This window comes from Dendrobates tinctorius, unplaced genomic scaffold (genome assembly GCF_039654945.1).
Source record: "Dendrobates tinctorius isolate UK_male_01 unplaced genomic scaffold, ASM3965494v1 ptg000046l, whole genome shotgun sequence".
NCBI classification, from domain to species: Eukaryota; Metazoa; Chordata; class Amphibia; order Anura; family Dendrobatidae; genus Dendrobates; species Dendrobates tinctorius.
This window is the reverse complement of record NW_027361714.1, coordinates 21,575,108-21,601,507: the sequence shown is the minus strand read 5'-3', so window position 1 is coordinate 21,601,507 and position 26,400 is coordinate 21,575,108. Positions and strand designations below refer to the sequence as shown.

The window sequence follows — 26,400 nt, the reverse complement described above, 5'->3', positions numbered from 1 at the left end:
CTATTCATCCCCCTAAAGTCAGTACTTTGTAGAGCCTCCTTTTGTGGCAATTAAAGCTGCAAGTTGCTTTGGATATGTCTCTAGGTACTTTCCACATCTTGACACTGTTATTTTTGCCCATTCCACAAGGCAAGACTGTTCCAGCTCCTTCAAGTTAGATGGTTTCCTCTGATGAACAGCAATCTTCAAATCTGACCACAGATTCTCAAATGGATTAAGGTCTGGGCTTTGACTAGGCCTCTCCAAAACATTTACACGTTTCCCCTTAAACCACTTGAGGTTGCTTTAGCAGTATGCTTTGGGTCATTGTCTTGTTGGAAGGTGAACCTCCATCCCAGGCTCAAATCACTGACAGACTGAAACAGGATTTACTCAAGAATATCCCTGTATTTCAGACCACCCATTAGCTTTCAGGGCAGCCATTATTATTATTATATTTTAGCCTTGGTGGCCGCGGACCACTCTTATGGCATTTTGCAATGGTGTGGACTATCTGATCTAAAACCATCCTGTCAAATGAATCTCCTACTGGTCTGAGATGGATTTTATATAGGTGGACAATAAAATTGTAAATGTTTTATCTTCGAAAGGGAATGGCATATGTTGTCTGTGCACCTACTCCAAGGGAACTAGTTTCTGTTCCTTTACGCCTTAGTGAAATACTCAGTCACTTCTGCAACTTACATATTTAAGATATATATTTTTATGACAGCGTAAATACTGCAAAATATTGCTGTCACCATGTCGTTGGATGACCACATGATACTGTGGCGCCCCTGAGGCTCAGTCGCCACAGAGGTACTGCACCTTAGAATGAAAAATGGCACTTTTGACTTGAAATTTAGATAGTTAAATAAGAATTGTTTGTAATGTTCAAGAATACGTACCTCCTATACTAGGAAGTTTAGTATAAGAAAAGTTTGTTCTGCATTATAAAATTTTTGTGTTTCTTTGCTGTTAACTTTGTTGTCTTGCAGCCCGCGGATGTGCTGTGTTTAACGAGGGGGTATGTGGGGCCCCTGAGGCTCAGTTGCCACAGAGGTACTGCATCTTCTCCTAAGGTGTAGTGCCCCACCACCTAGGTAAGTTGGGAACTCCTTTACACACTCCAACACTCGCATCCCACACAACAGGGTAGTTCTGCACATCCACAGTGAGGTGTCTCTCTCCTCCTAGACATTAGGAGAGCCTTGGTGGTTCCCTGCATGGAACACTGGATGTGCTGGGAGGTGGGTGGAGTTGAGATTAATATAAAAGGTTTGGAAGGTTTAGAATTACAGATCAGTCTGGAGGGGAGTCTGATGGGAGGTCAGGCGAGAGAAGGACATTCAGTCAGGAGAGTCTGAGGACGGGTCAGAGGAGAAGGAGTGCTGCAGCTGCCTCAGTGATCTGAGCCAGCTGGCACGAGAAAATAACAGAAGGAGAAGGACATAGAACTGCAACCTAAGCTTCCATAGGAAAGAGGAGTAGAGAGCACAGAGAGGAGTTGTAGGTTGGAAGAGGAAGCCTGCCTATAGGTTCTCAGCGCAAGGCCGGGGCCCGATCCCCGAGGTTGTATGGACACGTATGGTTCTCCAGCAGACACCGGTGGAGTAGTTGGCTGTAAATGCACTACTCCCATCTAAGACTTGGGGCACAACAGCAACTGAATAGAGAACCAGGACTCCAGAAAAGGGAGTCCCCGAGCGAGGCTACAGCTGTCTGCCATACGAGTAGAGTTGTTAGGAACATCTGACAGGAGGAACTCCAGAGTACCGCGGTACTGGAGCTCTTCACACCTTAAGGCGCAATAGAGGAGTCGTTCAGGAGAGGTACATGTTGGCGGAGTGTTGGAGAGGAGAATCCTGACTTGCTCAGGAGGTTGATTGAGTGTCTGCCCTGGAAGACTCGGCACAGAGGCAGGCACTAGTGTGTACCATGGACTGTGAGTAAAGCTTTGGAACTGCAAGCCCTGGTGTCTTCCATTCATTTGTGCGCTAACACCGTCAGCACCGCTACATCTGGGTACCAGCATTTCTCACACCGCCTGCGCCTATTCTCATCTATTGCAATTACACTGCCCTGGGGTTACAGCTTCACCTGTGGGGAGCTAAACCATCTTTGCTGCAACACACCATCAGCCCCAGAGGATCTGCATGCAGCGTTGGCTTAACATCTTGCTTGCCAAACATCACAGGTGGCATTATGAACTGTTCACATAAACTATATCACAAACCACCATTTACTTGGGCGCCCAGGGCCACGGACCGGGTCATCGCTGCTGTGACATATTCCACTGACACCGGCCCGGTACCGAGTACCCCACGGCCCTGGGAGGGCGACTCAATACACTAAGGCTATGTGCACACGTAACGGAACTCTTGCGGAAATTACCGCGAGAATTCCGGAATTCCATTCCGCGGGAAAATCGCATTTTAAATTCCCGCGATTTTCCCGCGGAAAAACTAGCGTTTTGCAAGCGTAATTAGCTTGCAGAATGCTAGCGTTTTCCAAGCGATTTGCAGCATCGCTTGGAGAACTGATTGACAGGTTGTCACACTCATCAAACATAGTGTTTGACGAGTGTGACCAACTTTTTACTACTGAGGCCGCCTATGCAGCATCAGTAGTAAAAGATAGAATGTAAAAAAAATAAAAAATGGTGTTATTCTTACCTTCCAGCGTCCTGCGCAGCCGTTCCCAGTAATCCTTTGCGAAAATGCCCGCGATGGCGTCTGTTCTCGCGGGATCGCGACGTCTCGCGGTAATTCGCGATGACGTCGCGCGAATGACCACGAGACTTCGCGATCCCGCGAGAACGGATGTCATCGCGGGCATTTTCGCAAAGGATTACTGGGAACGGGAGCGTGGAGAGAGGCGGGAAGGCTGCGCGGGACGCCGGAAGGTAAGAATAACAATATTTTTTATTTTAAATTCTATTTTTTTACAGGGATATGGTACCCAAAGCCCGGAGGACAGTCTCCTCTCCTCCGGACTGTGGGTACCATCCGCAAATGTTCTGCTTACTTTCCGCATGTTGTGCACAGCCACATGCGGGAAATAAGCGGAACAATGCATTCCTATGGGTGCTGGATCGCCGCGATTCCGCAAAATAATGAGCATGCTGCGTTTTTTACCGCAAAGCGATTCCGCCGCGGTAAAAACCGCAGCATTAGCGCAGCATGGCGGAATCCCATAGGAATGCATGGGATGCTTATTTTTCGCGTTTTCGCGGCAAAATCGCGCGGTTAAAACCGCCGCGGAAATGCGAAAAAAACGCCACGTGTGAACTCAGCCTAACGCATTACTATATGTGGGCCAATAGAGGGGGGACTGGATACTATTGTTTATAGTGTAGAAAATGCTGTGGCCTGCACTCACCAGCTGGAGATTGGGGGTTATGGAAGAATTATTTCGGAACACTCAGTCACTAGTGTAGGGGAGGGTACCTCTTGTTACCCTCACCGTCAAAGTGCTGTATCGAGATGTATAGCTTGTTGTGGACAGTACAAAGTGGGGGGAGAGGAAAGCCATCTAAACTCACTCCACTGTGTCCAATGGAGTTAGGTATCCCCACAAGTGACATGTCATGGACAACACTATTTTAACATCAGAGACTGTGGTCGTAGGTCTGTTTAACTATTTCAAACTGGTCTCTCCTAGTGTCTAGATTGTTTGAGCCCATCAGGGATTACTAGGGTCAGTCTTCCTTGCGCAGGAGAGCCATTTTAGTTATTTAGGGTGCAAACCTCTGTTGACAGGTAGTGAATCTGATAGGGTCATTTTATTATCCCCCAGTGACAGACTGTTGTAAATAGTTTTTCCATTAGTGTTGACAACCTCATCCCTAGGAGCACTTGCTGTTGGAGTACCTCAATTGTTTTTAATAAGATTTTATTTTAATGCATATATATACATAAAGCTGAGTGTGTGTGTGTGTGTTGGTGTGTGCATCAACCCCCGCATTATGTCATAATGGTTGACATAGCGACACTGATGTCATAATGGGTTGCAATGGTGACGTTATGTCATAACGGTTGCCATGGTGATGATGATGTCATAATAGGTTGCCATGTCAAAGATAATATCATAATGGGTATATGGGCACGAGCTATGGGATGGAGGATGTGTGATAGGTATATGGGCACTGGACTATGGGATACAGGATATGTATGATGGGTATATAGGCACAGGACTATGGAATGGAGGATGTGTGATGGGAATATGGGCACTGGACTATGGAATGGCGGATATGTATGATGGGTATATAGGCACAGGACTATGGGATGGCGGATATATATGATGGGTATATGGGCACTGTACTATAGGATGGCAGATATGTATGATGGGGATATGGGCACTGGACTGTGGGATGGAGGATCTGTATGATGGGTATATGGGCATGGGACTATGGGATGGAGGATATGTTTGATGGGAATATGGGCACAGGACTATGGAATAGAGGATATGTATGATGGGTATATGGGCACTGGACTATGGGATGGAGGATAATCATTATAATTTGTTATAACTAGCCACAGTTAGTTACTATGCCCGGGCAATGCCCGGCTCTTCAGCTAGTATCTAATAAAGATACCTTATTTTATTGCTATCCATTTTTTTCTGTGAATATTAATATACAGTATTTGTATGTACCATACCCGATAGCTTTGATACCCATACTTTTGATATATTATAAAATTCTCGGATGCAAGTACTCATTTAAACTTTTTTTGGGTTCTTAGAATTGCTTCCGTATTTCAGTGTCATTCTCAGACCTGAAGAAGTAGTGAACCCCTGCTCTAAGTGATGCTAAAGTGCCAGAAAATGGCAGAAATCAAAAGAACTTTTTATCTACAGTATTTCAACTTAAATCTAGTACAATCTAATATTTATGCCATGTTAATGTAGGGAAGGTGACCTGACAGACGGACTTGTCAGCAAGCAGGAAGGAGGGTTTGCACATTTTAGGCAGATAGCAGTTTGACAGTGTGGAAACAGCTAGGAAAGTGTAGGTGACGTGCAGTACCTGGGGTTGACCACAAGATGGCAGGGAGGAGTGTGAGTTCAGGACTTGACAGCAGCTTAGGGCTTTAGAAACCGTTGGTCATGGGGGCGGAGTTACAGTGAATCGGGAAAGTTATAAATTTGACAGGAGGGTTCCAGAAAGTTCCAGTCCCCGGGAGGTGCTCAAGAGACCAGAAGTCTGTGACAGTTTGTGTGCTGTGAGGAGAGCCAAACCAGAGGACTGAGGAGAGAGGTAGTCAGGGGGGTGGTCCTGACATGAAGTACCGCAGTACAGACGAGGCCCCGGGGAAAAGCATACCGTATTGAAGACGATAACTGACCAGTAAAAGTGCTGATGGTGTACGGGCCTAAGGCGGCCACAGTGACTGCGCTGACAGGATCGGCACTAAGGGAAAAAGGGACGGTATGTGTGTTTACGTCCCTGGTGAAAAAAGTATGGTGTGTGTAGCGAGGCCTGGAAACGGAAGGCCGTGAAGGTATTACTGTGTACTGCTGAGGCTGTCAGTCAGACGGTGAGGAATACACTTGGACCTGTTGTACCCGAAACCTGCCTCCATCTTTTGTCTGTGACGTCTTTGTGCGGTATACAGAGGGACCACCCCCCAGCCCAGCTCACGACTCTACATTCAGACAGGAATGTTGTGTTGCAGATTTTTGGTGTGGATTCGGCAATGAAAATCTGCACCTTCAAGTACAGCCCATGTCAGGTCACGGCAGCATGTTCATTATATTGTAGATTTGCAGATGATGTTCAAAGTGAAAACAGCCAAAAATGCCTCTAAAAATCTGCATGAAAGATATGCAGCCGTCGCATCAAAAGAAATATAGCATAATATGCCCATTATGTTGCAGAATAGCTATTCTCCGCCATATAAAAATCCATCAGAAGAGCTAGGAGGTGACCCTTTTCATAAAATCGACCCCTAAGGGGGGCACAGCTGCTTCTCACAATTGCACCAGTAATAAATAAGGAGAGTGGGTAGAAGGGATGGATCAATCAACTGAAACCATCTGTTCTCAATCTTTTCGTTTTACAAGATACTGTAAATATAAGTTTTACTATATTATTGGATTAATGTACTATGATAACCCCATTTACATTCTTTAAATTCTCCCTTACAATCAACATACAACAGTAGCCACTATGATGTGGCTAGTGTTACAGCAAGCAGACGTTTCCAACCACTAGCCACTTATTAGTCTACTAGCCTGCCCTTGGGCCGAGTTTAGATTAATGTATGAAAAATCATCTTGTTTTAAAGATAACCTGTCACCAGGTTTTCTGCATACAAAGAATAGCCATTGCCTCTCTTAGAATGCTGTAAAAAAGAGTCTTCACTTACCTCTGCAGATCCCAAAAAAGACCTATTATTGTACCCACAGGCTGCTCGGTCCAGTCCGATGGGTGTCTCTGGTCTTGATCCAGGCACCTCCTCTCTTCCTTCAATCGCCACCCTCCTTCCCTGCTTCATGTGGATGATGTATGTTCGATCATCCACACAGTGTCCCCCAATGGCGCTCCTGTGCATCAGTCCTGTTCTCTGCCCTTCCGAGGGTTGGGCACAGTACTGCAATGTGCATGTGTTGGGAAAGGCCGAAGAGCGTCATTTACCTGGAAAGTACTCTGGCGCATGCGCACTACAGTACTGTGCTCTGCCCTTAGCAGGGTAGTGAGGAATACGCCTGCGCTGGAGCGCGATTGGGGAACTCTGTGTGGATGACATAGGATGTGTCATTCACATGAAGCAGGGAAGGACGGTGATTATAAAAAGAGAGGAGGTGCCTGGATCAAGACCAGAGACACCATCGGAGCAGACCTTAATGGTGATGGCCGTACTTTATATGGGGAAAACCTGACAACAGTTTCCCTTTAATGCAGAAAAAGATTATGATCTTTCATCCATATCGTCATGCCCAAGCAATCCATATGTCTGTTTTTTTACACTCGAATTTTATATGAACAATTTAATAAATAAAAAAATGACAAATACAGTTTCCTATCTTAATTATTGTAATAGATCCATAAAAACACATGACATATGGATGGTACACGCATGTAATTAGTTTTTTTTCACATTCATTGACTTATAATGTGCGAGTTTGATCCAGAATACCGTACAAAGTAACGTATGCTGCGATTTTTTATTGGTCAGTGTGCCATTGGTACGCTATCCGTTTTGCATATAAATAACACACAGGCATTTAATACGCTCGAATACGCTCCTAATAGTAGGCACTTCACTAAATAAATCCCATAAGAGCTCCATGACATAACAAAAAGCCTTTATATAATCAAGAACTGCCCTGATTTTCTTATACTTGTAGGATCTTTTCAGAAAAGTCATTTTTCACTTTTCCATCATCCCGGGAAATATAAAGTGGATTACCTAACGTCTTTCTGCAATATCACAATGTTCTTGTCCACTTTATGTGTGGAGAACATGAAGTATCTTGGTACAAGATTCCTTAATATAACAATTTGGTGACACGAGCAACATTTGTAATATAGTACAAAATATTGATATCCGTCTAAAGAAGAAAGTTAAAATAACTGTGGTCGTATATCACTTTCCACATTTAAGACAAGAAACCATTACAGATCGGGGCTGCAGTTAATTTTAAGCAGAACCCATTTCCCAAATTCATTACTCTGAAAAGTGAGGAGAGTAATATCTGGCTTAGTATCGAAAAGTGTAGCCTGGGGTCAGAACAGAGGAAATGTGAATGTGTCTAATTTGTATTTTTTATCCTTTAGCAGAAATAGCCTTTTAATAACTGTCAGTCACAGCTTGTGCGGAAATGTAATACCGTACTTACATATACATGGGCTGCAGCTGTAAGTGAGATGTCTTCTGAGGACCCTGGTAGCCGTAGGAGTCAAAGCCACCTATAAAATCAACTGCAAAAAAAAGAAGAAAAAACCCCATTATCATTTTGACCTCGGGAAGAAGGCTTCCATCAATCAATAAAAGAACATACAGAGAGATATGACAGGCTGGTAATAATCAGTAGAGTTACTAATTACTGGAATGTACGGAAATGATTCATGCTGTAAAATGAGGGAAAAAACTACAGGAATGATAAATCATTATTAGCACTGTCCTTGGATCAGGATTACTACTTGGATCAGGGAGGAACTACAAGTACAGGAGTTAAACCCTAGATGAAATGTCCACATAAATCAATAGCACACATGAAAATAAGAATCTTTGTAGTATATTTTATCAGAGAAATCTGCTTCTTTCTCCTCCTGATCTGATCTTTCGTTATCAATTCATGGGTACAATTTGTAAAATCTGTGTTAGCTGAAGACAGATTCTCTCATTACTGAGATAGGAGATAGCAGTTGGTGATTTTTTTGGAGAGGGGCGCAGGAGAAGCTAGAGGCAGACACTGAAAATCTATTGCAAGTTCTCTGATGCCGATGTGAGCAAGGTTGAACTAACAAATTTAGGAGGGTAGTCTATAATAATTATATATTAGTAAGTGCCATAATCATGTCCCCAGCACATTTGATAAAAGTAAGATAAGGGTCAACCCATTTAAAAGAAATCTGTCAGCAGGTTTTGGCTACCTCATCTGAGAGCAACATGGTGTAGGAAGAGAGACCCTGATTCCAACGATGTATCACTTAGTTTACTGGGTGAAGCAGTTCTAACACAGTTGGAGGTTTTAGATTTAGAATGAAGCAGAGCTGAGGAAGCTAACCCCACCCACACCAGGCTTTCTGTGTACAAAGTCCAATTAGCAATTAGTAAACAACAGAATGCACTTTGACAAGTGACACATCCCTGAAATATGTGTCTAAGCATCTATCTCCTGCTGTCTTCAGATTACATATCAAAAACCTGCTGACATATTCCCTTTAAGCCTTCCAACACTGTACAGATAGGACATGGTAATCTCCTGGATGCAGAAATAGGATTACATTTTTGTTGTATCAGTGAAATTGCCCACACTGTAGTGTTCTAAATTGCAATTGCATGTAGTTAAAGTGGTTTTCCTACAAAGTACATTTTAGTCTATAGATTTTGGAAAAATAATTTCCTCAATTGGATTTGTTTAAATAAAATGCTCCTGTGCTGAGATAATCTTATAAATGTGCCCCTGCTGTGTACTGTGTAATGGCTGTGTCTGACTGTACAGGGACATGGTCTGTACCACAGCGCCTGGGCAGGGGAGATAAAAAGAGTAAAAGGATTCAGGATGAAAAACATTCAGGATGACTTTAACTGCCCATTATACTATAATTATTGTTATATTGTAAGTATGATTTTAAAAAAAGATACATATCCAGAATTTCAACCTAGAAATGGGAGAGGATAAATTGATAGGTACAACTATAATGCATGAAAATTGCAATTTACATTTAACCCCTTTCAGACATTTGATGTACTATCCTGTCCATGTGCCCTGGGCCTTAATGCCCATGGACGAGATAGTACATCATATGCGATCAGCCATGCTCACAGGGGGAGCGCGGCTGATCGCCGCTGGGTGTCAGCTGATTCTCATAGCTGACACCCGGCACTAAGTGCCAGGAGCGGTCACGGAATCTAAAAATCTAAATAAAAGTACACATATTTATTATCGTTGTGTTCGTAATGACCCCACCTATAAAACTGACCCACTAGTTAACCCCTTTAGTGAACACCATTAAAAAAAGAAATGCTTTATCATCATACCGCCGAGCAAAAAGTGAAATAACACGCGATCATCGGAAAAATAAAAAAATTATAGCTCTCAGAATAAAGCGATGCAAAAATAATTGTTTTTTATTTAAAATAGTTTTTATTGTATAAAAGCACCAAGACATAAAAAATGATATAAATGAGGTATCGCTGTAATCCTACTGACCCTAAGAATAAAACCGCTTTATCAATTTTTCACATGCGGGCGGAACGGTATAAATGCCCCACCCCAAAAGAAATTCATGAATTGCTGTTTTTTGTTCATTCTGCCTCCCAAAAATCAGAATAAAAAGTGATCAATAATTGTCATATGCCCAAAAATGGTACCAATATAAACATCAACTCATCCTGCAAAAAACAAGACCTCACATGACTCAGTGGGCCAAAATATGAAAAAATTATAGCTCTCAAAATGTGGTGATTCAAAAACTATTTTTTGTAATAAAAAGCGTTTTTTAATGTGTGACAGCTGCCACACATAAAAACCTGCTATAAATAGTAAATCAAACCCCTTTATCACCCCCTTAGTTAGGGAAAAATAATAAAATAAAAAAATGTATTTCCATTTTCTCATTAGGGTTAGGGTTGGGGTTAAGGTTGGGTTTAGGGTTAGGGTTGGAGCTAAAGTTAGGGTTAGGGTTGGGATTAGGGTTAGAGGTGTGTTAGGGTTAGGCTTGTGGTTAGGATTATGGTTAGGGTTGAGATTAGGGTTAGGGGTGTGTTAGGGTTAGGGTGGTAGTTAGAATTGGGGGTTTCCACTGTTTAGGCACATCAGGGGCTCTCCAAAAGTGACATGGCGTCTGATCTCAATTCCAGCCAATTTTTCATTGAAAAGTCAAACGGTGCTCCTTCCTTTCTGAGCTCTGCCATGTGCCCAAACAGTGGTTTGCCTGCATATATGGGGGTATCAACGTATTCAGGACAAATTGGAAAACAACTTTTTGGGTCCAATTTCTCCTGTTACCCTTGGTAAAATGAAGTAAATTAGATCTGAAGTAAATGTTTTGTGAAAAAGCTAAATGTTCATTTTTTTTTTAAAACATTCCGAAAATTCCTGTGAAGCACCTGAAGGGTTAATAAACTTCTTGAATGTGGTTTTCAGCACCATGAAGGGTGCAGTTTTTAGAATGGTGTTACTTTTGAGTATTTTCTATCATATAGACCCCTCAAAGTGACTTCAAATGTGATGTGGTCCTAGAAAAATGGTTTTAGAAATTTTGCTGTAAAATGAGAAATCGCTGTTCAACATTTAATCCTTATCGCGTCCTAACAAAAAAATGTGGGTTCCGAAGTTGTGCTAATGTAAAGTAGACATGTGGGAAATGTTACTTATTAAGTATTTTGTGTGACATATCTCAAAGTGGGAAAATTGCAAAATTTTCAAAATGTTCGCCAAATTTCCGTTTTTTTTCACAAATAAACGTAAGTCATATCAAAAATTTTTTACCACTATCATGAAGTAAAAAATGTCGTGAGAAAATATTGTCAGAATCACCGGGATCCATGGAAGCATTCCAGAGTTATTACCTCATAAAGGGACAGTGGTCAGAGTTGTAAAAATTGACCAGGTCATTAACATGCAAACCACCCTTGGGGGTAAAGGGGTTAATGCTAATCATACTAGCCCCTGAGACCCTCATGCTGTGGACAAGACAGCAATAACATGGTGGAAGATGGTAAGATTGGCCATTGCATTGTATTTTTAATTTTTATAATTTGCTCATGCCAGACAGACAATATAATCTACCGTATTTTACAAATATAAGAGATATAACAAAAAATAATGGTAAACAATATTGATCATATTTTTTTTTTAAGTGTTCTAGTGTCGCTATGTTGTGTGCTTTATTTAATGTCTATTTAATGTCAACTATATTGGAGGAGAAAAAGACTTTTCATCCATTTTTTGTGCCACGACATACAATAAGTATATAGCATATTTTGAACTTGTAAATAAATTGGACATTTTCTTTAATGTTGCGGCACCTGGTATTCTTCAAGTAGATCTGCCTTCAAGAGCTGTACTTATTTCTGCAAGTAAATAGCTATTTAATTTTTTGTATTCTGATGGGATCCATTAGTCAAATACATAAAAATGTGTGAAATTATTTCAATAATACTTTGAAGTTGACAGCTTGAAATTTTCAGTTTTAAAACTGAAAGCCATTTAGCATGTGCATATAATGGATTTTTTTGTGACTGAACAAGCTTTTTTATATTTTGGTGAAAATATTGTAGCAAAAACAGATTTAATGGAAAAATTCTGCTAACTTTCTGTATAAAACACAATACATCCATTAAAGGGGGTCCCAAATGGTGGCACCCCATCTATAATGCTTATATGCTCTAATAGTTCTGATGGAAAGTGGTTATCCTGTGAGAATAAGCATTTCAAACAGTTGCATTTCTCCATTAAAGAGGACTTTTCACAAGTTTTAGCATGTCAAATCAGCCACATCATGTAATAGGTAAGCAGAACATGCTTTCTCCTGTGAGACATGCATTGATAGACAGCCTTACTCTCAACCCTGATCCCTGCAATTACTATTTATGATAGAGCATAGGTGAGTATGATTACAAACACCTCCAGCAGATTTCATCTCATAGTATTCATTGTGGTGGTAAGGGTAGTGTCATTGCATCCCATACTGACTGCTGTGAGAAGAAATTTGGAGGTGTTTGTAATCACACTATGCTCTGCTGTACAATACACAATATCTGAAGAGATCAGAGCTGAGAGCAGGCTTGTCTGTAATGACAGTCTGTTTTATTTTTTAATTTCTCATCTCCACTGCGGAGATATTACCTTGTAATATTTAACTTATATTTTATGATAAACCATTGCGGTGGAATGTCTTCTTTAGGGCATGCCCACAAAAAGCATGAAGAACATGCTTTCTCCAGTGAGACATGCAATGATAGACAGCCCTACTCTCATCCCTGATCCCTGCAACTACTATTTAGGATAGAGCATAGGTGAGTATGATTACAAACACCTCCAGCAGATTTCATCTCATAGTAATCATTGTGGTGGTAGGGGTAGTGTCATTGCACTGAACGGTGTGTGATTACGAACACTTCTGCAGCTCTCCTTTCACAACACTGTTAGCTCTGCCCCTCACCCCATACTGACTGCCATGAGATGAAAATGGAGGTTTTTGTAATCACACTAAGCTCTGCTGTACAATACACAATAGCTGAAGAGCTCAGAGCTGAGTGCAGGGTTGTCTGTAATGACAGTCTGTTTTATTTTTTAATTTCTCATCTCCACTGTGGAGATATTACCTTGTAATATTTAACTGGTGAAAGGTTCTCTTTAACTATTTATACTAAATTAATTCTGTTCTGCTTCCTTATTCTCATGTTTTGTGTTCTTTAGTACCCTTTAACAATTTACATAGTTTGTACCTATATTATCCACCATAAATTTTTAAAAGTGATGCTGAATACTGATGAAAACATTGGCAGGATTCAGTGTGAACTGTAAAATGCTAAGAATAACAACCACAATAAACTATCTGTTAAATTTCTTTTAGCATTTATAAAAAGACGCATATACATTTGTCCTGGAGACAGTGCAAAAAGTGCCTTATTTTTAGGGACTGTCCTGGAATATCTGGACAGTTGGCATCTCTGATTGTAAATGGACAATTAATTATTTTACTGTAAACAGTATAAACAATGGAATTCATATTTTCTAAAATAATATTCAACCACAATACTTATAATACCGCGCACAGCCTTCTAGTTGTCACTACAACTATTAGTATATTAGTATGTGTATATAGCACCAAAGAATCAGCTGTAGTAATTGCTGTTTGGAGAGATAGTGATAAGGAAGCAATTGTCTTGTAGGGAGGTAGTTGTAGGATAGCCTTTAGTATATTGAGGTAATGTAAGTAAATTTGCAATATTTAACAAATCTTTGCCTAATGAGTTCTATATAGTGCTGGCTATGCTAGGGATAGTTGAGGTGGTTCATAAAGTAAAGTATTAGCCCTGGGCATTTTAATATATAATATTCATCCCAGAGGTAGAGACCAGTGAATGCATCTTTACAATACCTACTAGGCAATAGGTCCCATGTTAACAGTCACTTCTTGTTGATGCTTTGGAAGCACAAACATGTGCAAGCATAAGGGTCTGAGTGACTCTCTCAAGAACCTTATTGTGGTAGCTGTATAACTTAGGGCATCTCTAAAAAGATATACAATGGTTAGTTTCAACCTTTCATTAGTTAATGATCTCCAGTCCCATGGAATCATGAATTAAAACATAACTTTTAATAACATCTGTATTAAAAAAATAAATCTTCAGGCTTGCACATTTCAGGTCTCAAGGGTGTTCCCTTCTCCCTCCATGAAGAGACGCCGGCTTACTTACCGCCCCAGCCCTTGTCCCCGGCGTGCTTCTTGCTGTTGCGAGTGTAAGAACTCCCAGCGGCGACCTAGTGTGTGCGAGCTCCCCTGCTCTTAAAGGAGCAGCATGCACATATTGTAAATGCCCTTAGCTTGTAGATAAGAGGTATTTGGTATAATGTGTACACCTGCAAGATGGCTCCCAGCCAATTGTTAAGAGTCATCCTGTATGAAAGACTCCCTCTCCCTAAGGGAGTCGGCAAGCAACAAGTTTAGTCATTTGGTAGCTGGTGTTCTACCAGTGCAGTTGTGAGGTCTCCAGGTCTCGGTGTAGCCAATGTCCTCTACCCGAATCCCTGGTCCCGCTGCAGCCAGTGTCCTGGTCCCAATGCAGCCAATACTTTAATGTTGTTCCCTGGTCCTGGAGTGGCCAGTCCTGAATCCAAAGTTCCTTGTTCCCATTGCAGCCATTTCTGTTCCCAAAGTCCCAGTTCAGCCAGTGCCTGAACATTGTCCCCTGGTCCGTGTGCACTCAGGCCCTGATCCAGTATCCTAGACGGGTGTGTCTGAACATAGCCATAGTCTGTGGCAGCAAATTTGACCCCTGGGGTCAACAGCTGCAGTATCGGGATCTGCCCAGGAGTGGTACCTGGCGGCTACCTGCAGGCCAGCCTGTCTTCACTATCAAGTGTTCCAGTGAACACCAGGTAGCCACTCAGCTACACACCTTCCTGGGCAGGCCCGATCCTGTGGCACAGGGTGTCCTCAAATCCAACTGTGCCACCTTTGGGTATTACATTACTAGGGGAGGAGAATTTAGATTAGTTGCACCACTCCAGCTTTGCAATAAAAAAATGCTGTTGTGGTGCTTTGATGTAATTATTTATTTATATTTATTTTTAATGACTAATAAAGTCTCAGAATAGTATGAATTAGAATGGAGATTGCAAGCCAGGCCCTTTAGTCCAACATCATTGTGTGCCCACTAAAATAATGTTCCAGAAAAATCGGCAAAAATTCACAGACACACTCCAATATCTCAAAAAAATCTTTCCCATAATAATTCAGAATAATGGAAGCTATTATACAGTGTTGTGAAAAAGTATTCATACCTTGTGAACTTTTCAACTTTTTGTCATGTTACCTGTTATGAATGGGTCACCGAGGAGGAGAGCAAGCCCAAGCTAAGCCACAGAAAACCAGAGAGGTTGGTAACTAAGCGGATTGCAGACCCCTGATCCTATCCACACAACTAGCAGTAGCCGTGAAGCGTACCTACGATGATCCTAGATGCCTCGGCACAGCCGGAGAGCTAGCTAAGCCTAAAGCAAGAAAGGGGAAATCTAAACTGCCCCAGAGCAGACCCCAAAGGAATAGATAGCCCCCAAACATATATTGTCGGTGAGACAAGGTGAAAACACAACCGCAGGCAGGAAAATAGACTGAGCAAATGATGGGGCCCACACTGACTAGACAGGACAGGAAAGGAAAGACCCTGTCTGCAATCACACAAAAAACCCTGCAAAAAGTCCAACACGTCTGATGCAAAAAACACTGAAGTCGCACGACTTCGCCCACTATATCAGCACTCTAGTATATTCTGAAAGCAGAGCAAAAAGAGGCCAATCTAATAAGGGACAAAAACAAACTGGCACAAGCAGTAACATATGGATGGTGATTCAGCACAGCCCCAGCCGAAGCTGGCTGACCCACACAAAATTGAGATAGCCAAAACCAGATCAAATGCAAACAGAATAGTAAATGAACACTTAGCTGAACATGCAGGGACTGAGCTGGAAACATCAGACCTCAGGAGGCAGAAGAAAATCACCAGCAGGGATAGAGGGAGTCGGCTGTCTTAAATCCCAATCTGAAACCCCAGATCTCTAATCGTCGTCCTCATTATCAGGTGGCAAGCCTCTGTTAATCAGATCAGCTCCATTACCTCCTGTAACCACCAGAGGGAGCCCAGAAAGAGAACTCGCAACCCCTCTGTCAATCTGACCAGCTCCACTACCTTCAGTAATAACCAGAGGGAGGCCCGAAAACGAATTCACAACAGTTACCCTCACAAATATACAGTAAATGTATTTTATAGTGATTTCATGTGATAAACCAGCACAAAGTAGTAAAGGAAATGATGCATAGTTTTTAAAAATATTTTAAAAATAGAAATTTTAAAATTGTAACGTGCACTTGTATTCCTCCACCTGTAGTATGATGCCCCTAAATAAAATCCTCAGTGGCCAATTACCTCCAGAAGTCATTTTAGTAAACTGAATCCAAATGTGGGTAGTTTATTCTCAGTATAACTACAATTGTTCTGTGAAGGCCTCAGGCTTGTTTGAGAACATTAAGGATCAAACAGCATGGATTAGGTTACAAAAAACAGTTCAAACTCTGAACATCTTACAGAGTAATGTGCAATCCATCATCAAAAAATGTAAGGAATATGGCACAACTGCAAACCTACCAAGACATTCCAATCAAGGAAAGCACTAATTAGAAAAGCAACTAAGAGGTCTATGGTCACTCTGGAGCAGCTTCAGAAATCCACAGATCAGGTGGGAGGATCTGTCTACAGGACAACTATTAGTTATATCATCTAAAAATGTGACCTTTATGGAAGAGTTGCAACCAGAAAACTATTTGTGAAAGCAGGCCATAAAATGTCCTGTTTGAAGTTGGCAAAAAAAGTCATGTAGAGTACACAGATGCTAGAATGTGGAAAAGGGTACACAAAAGCATGTGAAAGTAGACATTTTGGGGCTAAATGCAAATTGCTATGTTTTGCGGAAAACTAGCACTGCACATTACCCTGAAAATACCATCCTCACTGTCAAACATGGTGGTAGCATCATGATGCTGTGGAGATGCTGTTTTTAGAAGTTACAGGAAAGCTGATCAGAGTTGATAGGAAGATGGAAGAAGATAAATAAATTGCAATCCTGTTGTAAAAACTGTTAGAGGCTGCAGAAGACTTGAGATTGGGGTACAGGTTCAAATTTCAGCAGGACAACGATCCCAAATATACTGCAAGAGGTACAATGGAATTATTTAACTCAAAGCATATTCATATGTTTGGATGGACTAGTCACAGTCCAGACCTAAATTCCATTGAGAATCTGTGGCAAGACTATAAAATTGCTGTCACAAATGCTCTCCATCCTGTCTCACTGAGGTAGAGCTAATTTGCAAAGAAGAATGGGCAAAAATGTCAGCCTCTAGATGTGTAAAGCTGGTAGAGACATACCACAAAAGACCTGCTGTAGTAATTGCAGTGAAAGGTGGTTCTAGAAAGTATTTACTCAGGAGGGCCGAACACAAATGGACGTCACAATTTTTAGATTTATATTTTTAAAATATTTAGAAAACTATGTATCTATCATTTCCTTTACACTTCACAAACAGTGAAGTAGCAACTTTGTATATAACATGAAATACCAATAAAATGCATTTAAGTTTGTGGGTGCAACGTGAAAAAATTTGGAAAAGTTCACAAGATATGAGTACTTTTTCAAGGCAGAGTAGGGTACAATTGCATATTAAAGAGGATGTGTATGCTGGTGGGGTTAGAGTCCATCAGAGCTTCCTGCATTGAAAGTAGCAGAGCTGAGTGTGTGTGGATTTCTGCTCTGACAATTTGCTGAATGTAGCAAAGTGGAATGTGTGCGACTGTATTGTTCCTGAGATGTGATAACTAGGATAATGCAGCAGGTTTACTGGCAGCACCAAGTATACTACAATAAACTGTGTCAAATAAACTCACATAGCTACAGATGTCACTGAGGAATATGATAGCTGCACAAGAAGAAAAGAAAGTTGTACTCGGAGAGCTATCAATGTTATCTGTGGTGACACATAGGACAGCAGGTAACATCTAGTACATTACTTGTGGGTCGCACTCGCACACCCAGGGCAGCAGGGTACTCGGTACCGGGCCGGTGTCAAGGCGGGAATGTGTCACAGCAGCGGTGACCCGGTCCGTGGCCCTGGGTGCCCAATATCAATGGCGGTGATGTCAATGGTGTTAGAGTTTATATGAATAGTTCGTGACGCCACCCGTGGTGTTCGGCAAGTAAGATGGCAGGCCAACGCTGCAGATCCGCTGGGACTGATGGTGTGTGTGGTGCAGCAGAGATGGTATAGCTCCCCACAGGTGGAGCTGTAGTCCCAGGGCAGTGTAGGTGCAATGGATGAGGAGAGGCGCAGAATGGTATGGAGGCTGGTACCCAGGTGTAGTGGTGCTGGAATAACTGGAGGACACCAGAGTATGCAGTTCCAAAGCTTTACACACTGTTTGCAGTTCACACAACTGCCTGCCTCCGTACCGTGTTCTTCAGGTCAGGGCTCCAGCCAACCTCCAGGCAGTATAGGATTCTCCCTTCCACACTCCGCCAATATGTACCTTACTGAACAACTCCTCCAATGCGCCTTTAGGTGCGAAGCACTCCAGTACTTAGTTACCCTGGAATGCCTCTCTCTAGGTGTTCCTAGTCTTTACTTGTATGACAGACAGCTGTAGCCTGCTTCGGGGACTCCTCACTGTGTCCCGGCTCTCTATTCAGTTGCTGTTGTGTCCCAAGTCTATGATGGGAGCAAGGCGTTAGCGGCTCACTACTCCTCCGGTGTCTGTTGCCGGACATAAAGATCCAATCAACCTCGGGGACCGGGTCCCGGCCTTTGCGCTCTCTTGACTGGAAGGGTTCTCTCTCTTTCTCAACCTGCTTCCCACTGTCCTTCTATTCTCCTTCGTTCTGATCTGTTCTCTCTCTCTCTTATGGAAGGTTAGGTTATCAATCTTATCAGTCTCTTTCTCTGGTCTTTCTCGTGCCAGCAGCCCAGATCACTGGGACCTGCTGCAGCACGTCCCTCAGACACCCATCTTCTCTCTTCTCTCTCCTCTAACCAACTAACCAATAACTTTCACTCTTCCCACTCTTTTGTATCATCTTACTCCACCCGCCTCCCAGCACATCTCGTGTTACAAAGCAGGGTTCCAAGAGGGGTGCTCTGCTAACCCCCAGCATAAAGCTGTTAGGTGACCCCACTGAACTATCCTGTGTGTGGAATGCAGGTGTGGAGCGTGGTCAGGAGTTCCCACCTTACCTTGATGGTGGGGCACTACACCTTATGAGAAGGTGCAGCACTTCTGTGGCGACTGAAGCCTCAGGGGCGCCACACTTGTACTCAGAGAGTTACAGTATCACTGTATATAATCTGTGGTGTTACATAGTACTGCAGGTAACATTTACTACATTATCTGTATGCAGAGAATTATTACTGCATATATTTCTCTCAGCTTCTGAAGAAGAAAAATGTGATAGTGATAGAGTATAGCACTAGGACAAAATTTTACGCCATGCCCTTAAGCACAACCCCAGCCACACCCATTTAACATTTCATTCTCACCTGGTCACATTAAGAAAATTTTAGAAAGTGATGAACAAGCCCATGAAGGCTGTGCTCACCCTGTTGCTAATTTTCTTATTGCCCTGTCTATTATAGGAGCAGAAAAATGGAAAGCAGCTGTTCCCAATGACTATAATGAACTACATCAACTTTCTATTCCAGGTGTCCATCACATTTCAAACCTAAGTTCTTGTTGAAATCAGTCCACACTTAGGCCATCTCCTCAGTGCTCCTTTCTCCTTAGTATTCCCCTCTGTCCTTGGGCCATCCACTCAGCGCTCCTCTTTGCTATGCGGCTGTCTCCTCCATGACCTCAGGTCGTCTACTTGGTAATCATCAATGCCCTCAGGCTATCCACTTGGTACTCCTTTCTGCCTTCAGGCTGTTTCCTTCACATTCCATTCTGCTCCCAGGCTATCTCCTCAGCACTCCTCTCTACCCTCAGACCATCTCCTCGGCACTCCTCTTTTCCCTCTGGCCACATCTTTGATGCTCCTTTCAGGCCATTTCCTCAGTGTTTCTCTCTGCCTTCAGGCCGTATCCTCAGTGTTACTTTTTGTCCTTGGGTCATTCCCTCAATGTTCCTTTCTGTGCAAGTAACCTCCTCAGCACTCCTCTTTGCCCTCAGGATGTCTCCTCAGCACTCCTCTCTAGCCATTTCTTCAGCATTGATCTCTGACCTCAGCTGTCTTCTTTGTGTTCGTTATGTGGCTACATATTAATACATTTTTTTAACATATATATTAAAATGTTATTACATTATATTATAAAATTGTTTGGGGGATGGTGGCTCTTTATTTTTCTTAGATATTTATGTCATATATATGTGATGATATATATTAATAAATACTGTAGATAGATAATTGCAATTCTTTTTTTTATTTTTAACATAATTTGTCACCCAAAAGCTTGTAGCCTATTTCTGGGAGACCCATTACTTTTTTGTTTTCGTTCTTTGTACTGTTTATATTTTCCGCTGTAACTGAGGCATCCCAAGGTGCCTCAGTTACATGGGAAAAGAAGCCGTGTGAAATATAGCGTGGCACTACTGCAGAGTGCACAAGTAGGTTACCCAAACCAAAGAATGATAACAAAATAACTTGACACTCAACTTATGGCTTTCATGAAATGGAAAAGAATTTTATTTTATTTTTGCAGTCTGCAACAGTCTGACTGCTTTAAATAATTTGATAAGGAGGTAATGAGGTAAGTAATGTGCCAACTCCTGTTAGGGGTACTATAATAGTAGGCTATCCAACTCACTGTCCAGGTAAAGTACTGTGTAGTAACCAATATATGGTGAGCTATCCAGCTCTTTGTCCAAGCAAGATTCTTATATTTATGATCAGGGTGCCTGTACAGATGGCCCTTGTAAGGCTATTGCGTGGTATGACAAGGACTGTAGTCCGGCCTGCTGCTATATCAGAATTCCCTCTGCTCGCTTGTTTCACATGAGTGTGTCAATACAGCTGGTCCTAATGAGGCTTACATAGTTAATAGGAGTGGGCGTTGGTCTGGACGCGGTTTCCACCACTTGTCGCATCGCTCTGCAGGAGTTGACACATTACTTACCTCATTACCTCCTTATCAAATTATTTAAAGCAGTCGGACTGTTGCAGACTGCAAAAATAAAATAAAATTCTTTTCCATTTCATGAAAGCCATAAGTTGAGTGCCAAGTTATTTTATTATCAGTTACATGGGAAACATCCATTGCTAAGTCACTGACTGAGCTCATCTGGGTGTGCTAGGACCAAGCAGCACTGCTCTGTCAAGCAGAGATCCAGCAGTCATGTGACCATTCTATTCAGTATACAAAGCTCATTGTGCTCTATGTGTTTGCAGAAGAGAAGACGGATAGCAGTGGTCTTCTCAAACATGGAAGATGCTGCACACAGAATTCGGCTCATCCGTATGGTGCTGCACAGTGCGAGATCAGCTCAACAGGTAGTGCTCACATTGCACAGCGCAGCACTGATGATGGCAAGAGTGGCACATTCAGCAGACCACCCTGGAAAACGAGACAGAGACCCAAACCTGGGGCTGTCCTGCTAGATCTGGGACAGTTGAGAGCTAGATCCAGAATTATGCCCCTATGACCATACCAACGTTAACATAAGCATTTTCTTTCCAGTTAGCTAAGTGTTTAAAATGCAAATTGGATGATAAAAATCTGCACTGCCAGAGAATGGTATTCTAGGTAACATTCAGAGGTGTTTAGCTAATTGATTTGAAAGCCTACACAACAGGTAGAGAGAATCTTTCTTGGAAAATCAGTAATTGAAGGATGACATTGCAAGTGATAATCTTCACAACTGTTCATCAAAGGTGTAAGTAAATCTAACTGTTCCTTCACTTTAATTAGCTCACTGCTCTTGAATCCTTCTAGTCAAGGCGTAGTGAGCATCTTAAAGGAAAAAGAAAGCCAATGAGTGCAATGCGTTTCTCTCGCTCCAAGTCCATTGTGTGTTTTGTCTAATTTATTGCAAAATTGTCCTAAAAATCCCTTGCAGCCACAGTTAGCCATAGCATGAGTCCTGGATTGTATGCCTCTTTCCATTATTTTTGTGTGTTTTAATACAACACAGCCTGTGGGGAATTCTTTTAACATTAAACTTCATTAGTTGCAAAAGCAGCAATCCATATCCAATTTTCTTTCCTTGTCAAGCTTGTTCATGTATAAATCCAGTCCTTTTGTTGGATACATTTGCAATTAATCCTGTGAACAAAGCAAATGCAAATCTTGTGCTGTCAACCTCACCAATTCCAGCTGATTCTTTCCCTGACTTCCATCCATTACATTGAATAATGAACAAAAATTCCCACATTAAGTTAGACCTAATTTTCTTGTTATAATAGACATAGAGAAAAGTCTCAAAAGCAACCAATGCCTCACGGTTGTAACATCCTAATTTTATGTCTTTTCTAAATGTTGTAAGTAAGATTTGAGCATCAAAGGAAATTAGCCTCAAATTAATTATCATTACAAAAAAGTGACAGTTTTCAAACTAATTACATCCCATTGAAATAAACCTGATATTCCAAAGAGATTTGTAATTGATCTTCATTTTAATCAGATACATGTGTTAACCAGCTACAAATAATTCTTAAATATATACTATTGATCTGTAGAACTACTAAAACAGCTTATATCAAATTTGCATGTATGATGCTATAATTTTAGGATAGCCAGTGTTGATTTCCCATAGAATGAAATAACATATATTACCTTGGGCAGAAGGTCCAATATGAACATCTACAAACTATTCAATCCACTATACTTCATTTATTCTTTACTCTGCTTATCTACTGTCAGTATTATTACTGGTATTTGCCCTCGAGCTTTTACCATATTAGTTATTGCTGAAGTGCCATCTGATACACTCTGGGGCATCAACGAGTAGATTACTACAGTTTTGAGGGAGAATGATATGATACAAATAGAAAAAAAACATGTTTCTAACACTGAGTAGAACACAACTCAAAGAAGGCAATGTATGTCAGGGGAGAAATATAGTTAGGAATCAGATATCATTGTACACTAGAAATCTATTGCGCTTATTGCCTTTGGGTCCGTAACATTAACTCATCAGGACTGTGCCACTGTACATATGGCTTTGCTGCTTGCAAAGAACAAAGGTCTTCTATGCACACAATACTTTCAAAACATATCAAAAACACTATTTGTTTCAAACATTTTTATAGTGTCTTTTGCACTCATTTTTACTTTGTGTTCTTTGTACGCATATGTTTGCTGTACATTTTTCTTTACTAGTATTCCTCTAGATTAGGGCTTGGCCATTCATTTCCTCTAGAGGCCACATGAGAGACTATAACTGTTGTGGAGGTGTAAACCAACTGATCGAATATTAATTCTGCTTAATATTATAATTTTATATTATATCACTTATTGAACAGAATTAAATATGTTGACTAGCTGCTAATATTGATGAGCGAGTATACTCGTTACTCGAGATTTCCCGAGCATGCTTGGGTGATCTCCGAGTATTTGGATGTGCTTGGAGATTTAGCTTCTGTTGCCATAGCTGCATAATTTGCGGCTGCTAGACAATGTATTCATGCTGTCTAGCAGCCGCAAATCTTGCAGCTTCGGTGACAGAAACCAAATCTCCGAGCACATCCAAATACTCGGAGATCACCCGAGCATGCTCGGAAAGTCTTGTGTAACAAGTATACACACTCATCACTAGCTACTAATAATACATGTTGCAGTAGGGTCTACTGTAACATTTATTCTTACCTGTGTCAAAATCCAAATCACATGAAGTTTATAATCATACTGCTCCTGTTTTTCAGTCTTAGGCCGGAGTCACACTAGCGATAAAATCGGACGAATGCAATGCGATAAAAAATTGCATTGCATTCGTCCCAATGTTATTCTATGGTGCTGCTCCCATCATCCGTTTTTTTATCGGATCCGTTCCTCGGACCGAGACAATTGCAGCATGCTGCGATTGTCACCAATTTTCGGATCGGATTCACCAATGCAAGTCTATGGATGCGATTAAAAATCGCATTGAAAACACACCACACGTGTGACTTGCGATGAAATCGCAAGACTTCTCCAGGTCAACAGGAAAGAGCATTTGGCAGTGGATGTCAATTTGATGCTTAGATGCGAATAAAATCGGTTCATCGCTGGAAAATGGGATGACAGACGGATCTCTGGACAAGAAACCTTTGTGCGATTTTGTACCGTAAAAATCGTACCGGTTTTTTAATGGTTGTGTGTGACTCCAGCCTTAGGGTATGTTCACACGGTCAGTAAATGCTGCGGCTTGGATGCTGCATACATCTGCAGTGCCCAACCCACAACGGCCAGATGTTACAGCATAGTGGATGGGATTTCAAGAAATCCCAAGTCCACTATGCGTCCAACGACGCCCGCGAGTTACCTGCAGAGATGCACATGCGGTGCGTCTTTCCAGACCGCAACATGTCTATTTATCTTGCGGAGACGCGAGTCTCCGCAAGATAAATATCACCAATGCAATGTATAGGATGCAGTGATTCCCCACGTTCAACGAACACATGTGTAATCACCAGTGTTCAAAAGCTGGCAAAGCTTTGGACACAGTGGACATGTGCTGCTTTCAAAGTGCTGCCGTTTACTAACCGTGTAGACGTAGCCATAAAGGAATCTATCACCAGGATTTCACCTCCTAAAAAAAACTATTTATATGCTGTAAGATGGCAACTAGACAATTTCTGGATGGAGTATATGTGTCTTTGAGGTGCCTAGCCTCGGTGATGTAAAACTTGTAAAGAAGACTCCAGCAAGAATAGGTTTAATTAATCCTTTCACAACCTTGCGATTTTCCATTTTTGCTCTATCTTTTTTTGCTCCACTTCTTCCCAGAGCCATATCTTTTTATTTTTCCATCAATACAGCCATATGAGGGTTTTTTTTGTTGTACTTTTGAATGACACCATTGGTTTTACAATATAGCGAACGGAAAATGGGAAAAAAATTGCAAGTGCTATGAAATTGCAAAAAAAAGTACAATTCCACAGCTAACAATCATGTCTAGGTTCTTTTTTATTTAAGTGGTGAGAAAAAAAATCAGACATTTGTAAGAAAAAAAAAATTGCTTCTGTTGGCGGTTTCCAAGACCAGTAACGTCTTCATTTTTCCTCATCTTGGGTTCGGTGAAGGCTTCTTTTTTGTGCCCAAGCTGATGTTTAAATTGATACCATTTTTTATTATACTCAATGTTTTTATTGCCTGCTTTTCCATTTTATTGAAATGTTGCGGTGGCCAAAAATACATAATTCAATTTTTTTTCTCATTACGCCATTAAACAAATCTGATTAATTTAGTTTATACTTTGATAGATCGGACATTTTTGAATGCAATGATACCAAAAGGGGGGTGATATGAACTTTTATGTGTTTTTTTTACCTTTCTTTTAACCTTTGACTGGATTCAATAGTCCCCTTAGGAGACTTAAAGCTATGATCATCTGATCACCTGAGCTACACATAGCAGTGCTTCTATGTGCAGCAAAAACCATGATTTCCTATGAACACTGGCCACGGGCCGGCATTCATAGGAGAGTTACAATGACAGGCACGGGGGTCTTTTGCAGACCCCCGCCTGTCATGACAACCCATTGATCATGTGACAAGGTGCATCTATGGGCGGAACTTGTGATGTGCTTCCGCACGGCATGTGTTAAATGCCGCTGTCGGTGATTGACAGTGGCATTTAACTGATTAACAGCTGCGGATGGATCTCATATCCATCCATGGCTGTTATAGGCACATTACAGCTGATCTTATAAGTTTTCCGCGTATACCAGAGATGGCATGTTTATCTTCTTTTGCTGGAGGTGATATGGACATTTTGTTTAACAAACCTTCTTGTGTAAACAACACACTTTGTGCCTGTGTGTACCTCAACTGCTGCCAAGAGTGAGTGGATCCCAACAATGCTCATATAGCATTTTCATAGACTAGTCCAGCAATACCTTTCCATAGCCAGTCTGTTCCTCTGTTAATGAGAAATCAGTGTTTCAATTGATATCGAATGATACTGTAAATTTAAAGCTTGTCACTCCAGCTCTATTCCCAGCTCAGTGCCACCTCCTTCTGCTTGAATGACAGCTTCTTGAACTGAAGTCACACAGCACAGAGTTTATCAGTAAAGCAGGAGAAGTTGTTGCTCTGCCATTTATAGACCTTACCTGACAGAAGCTTCAGATCTACATCCTTATTTGCATATCAATTCAAATGCTGATTTCTCAGTAAAGAAAGAATGGACTGAGCATGGAAAGGTATTGCTGGACTTGTCACTGAAAGAGCTACATGCACCTAGAAGTTGTGAGTAGAGATGAGCGACTTTGACTTTTTTAGGGTCGAGTCAGGTTTCATGAAACCCGACTTTCTTAAAAGTCGAGTCGAACGAAATCG

At 41.5% G+C, this 26,400-nt stretch overlaps 1 protein-coding gene across 1 annotated transcript in view; it reads right to left on the bottom strand.

Annotated features, from left to right (window-relative positions):
- Nucleotides 1-26,400, bottom strand: part of NKAIN2 (sodium/potassium transporting ATPase interacting 2) — a 1,580,095-nt gene that overhangs the window by 50,866 nt on the left and 1,502,829 nt on the right. Inside the window, exon 6 of the mRNA XM_073575747.1 lies at nt 7,825-7,906. Coding sequence (XP_073431848.1) covers nt 7,825-7,906 — 82 coding nt within the window. The remainder of the gene's footprint in view (nt 1-7,824; nt 7,907-26,400) is intronic.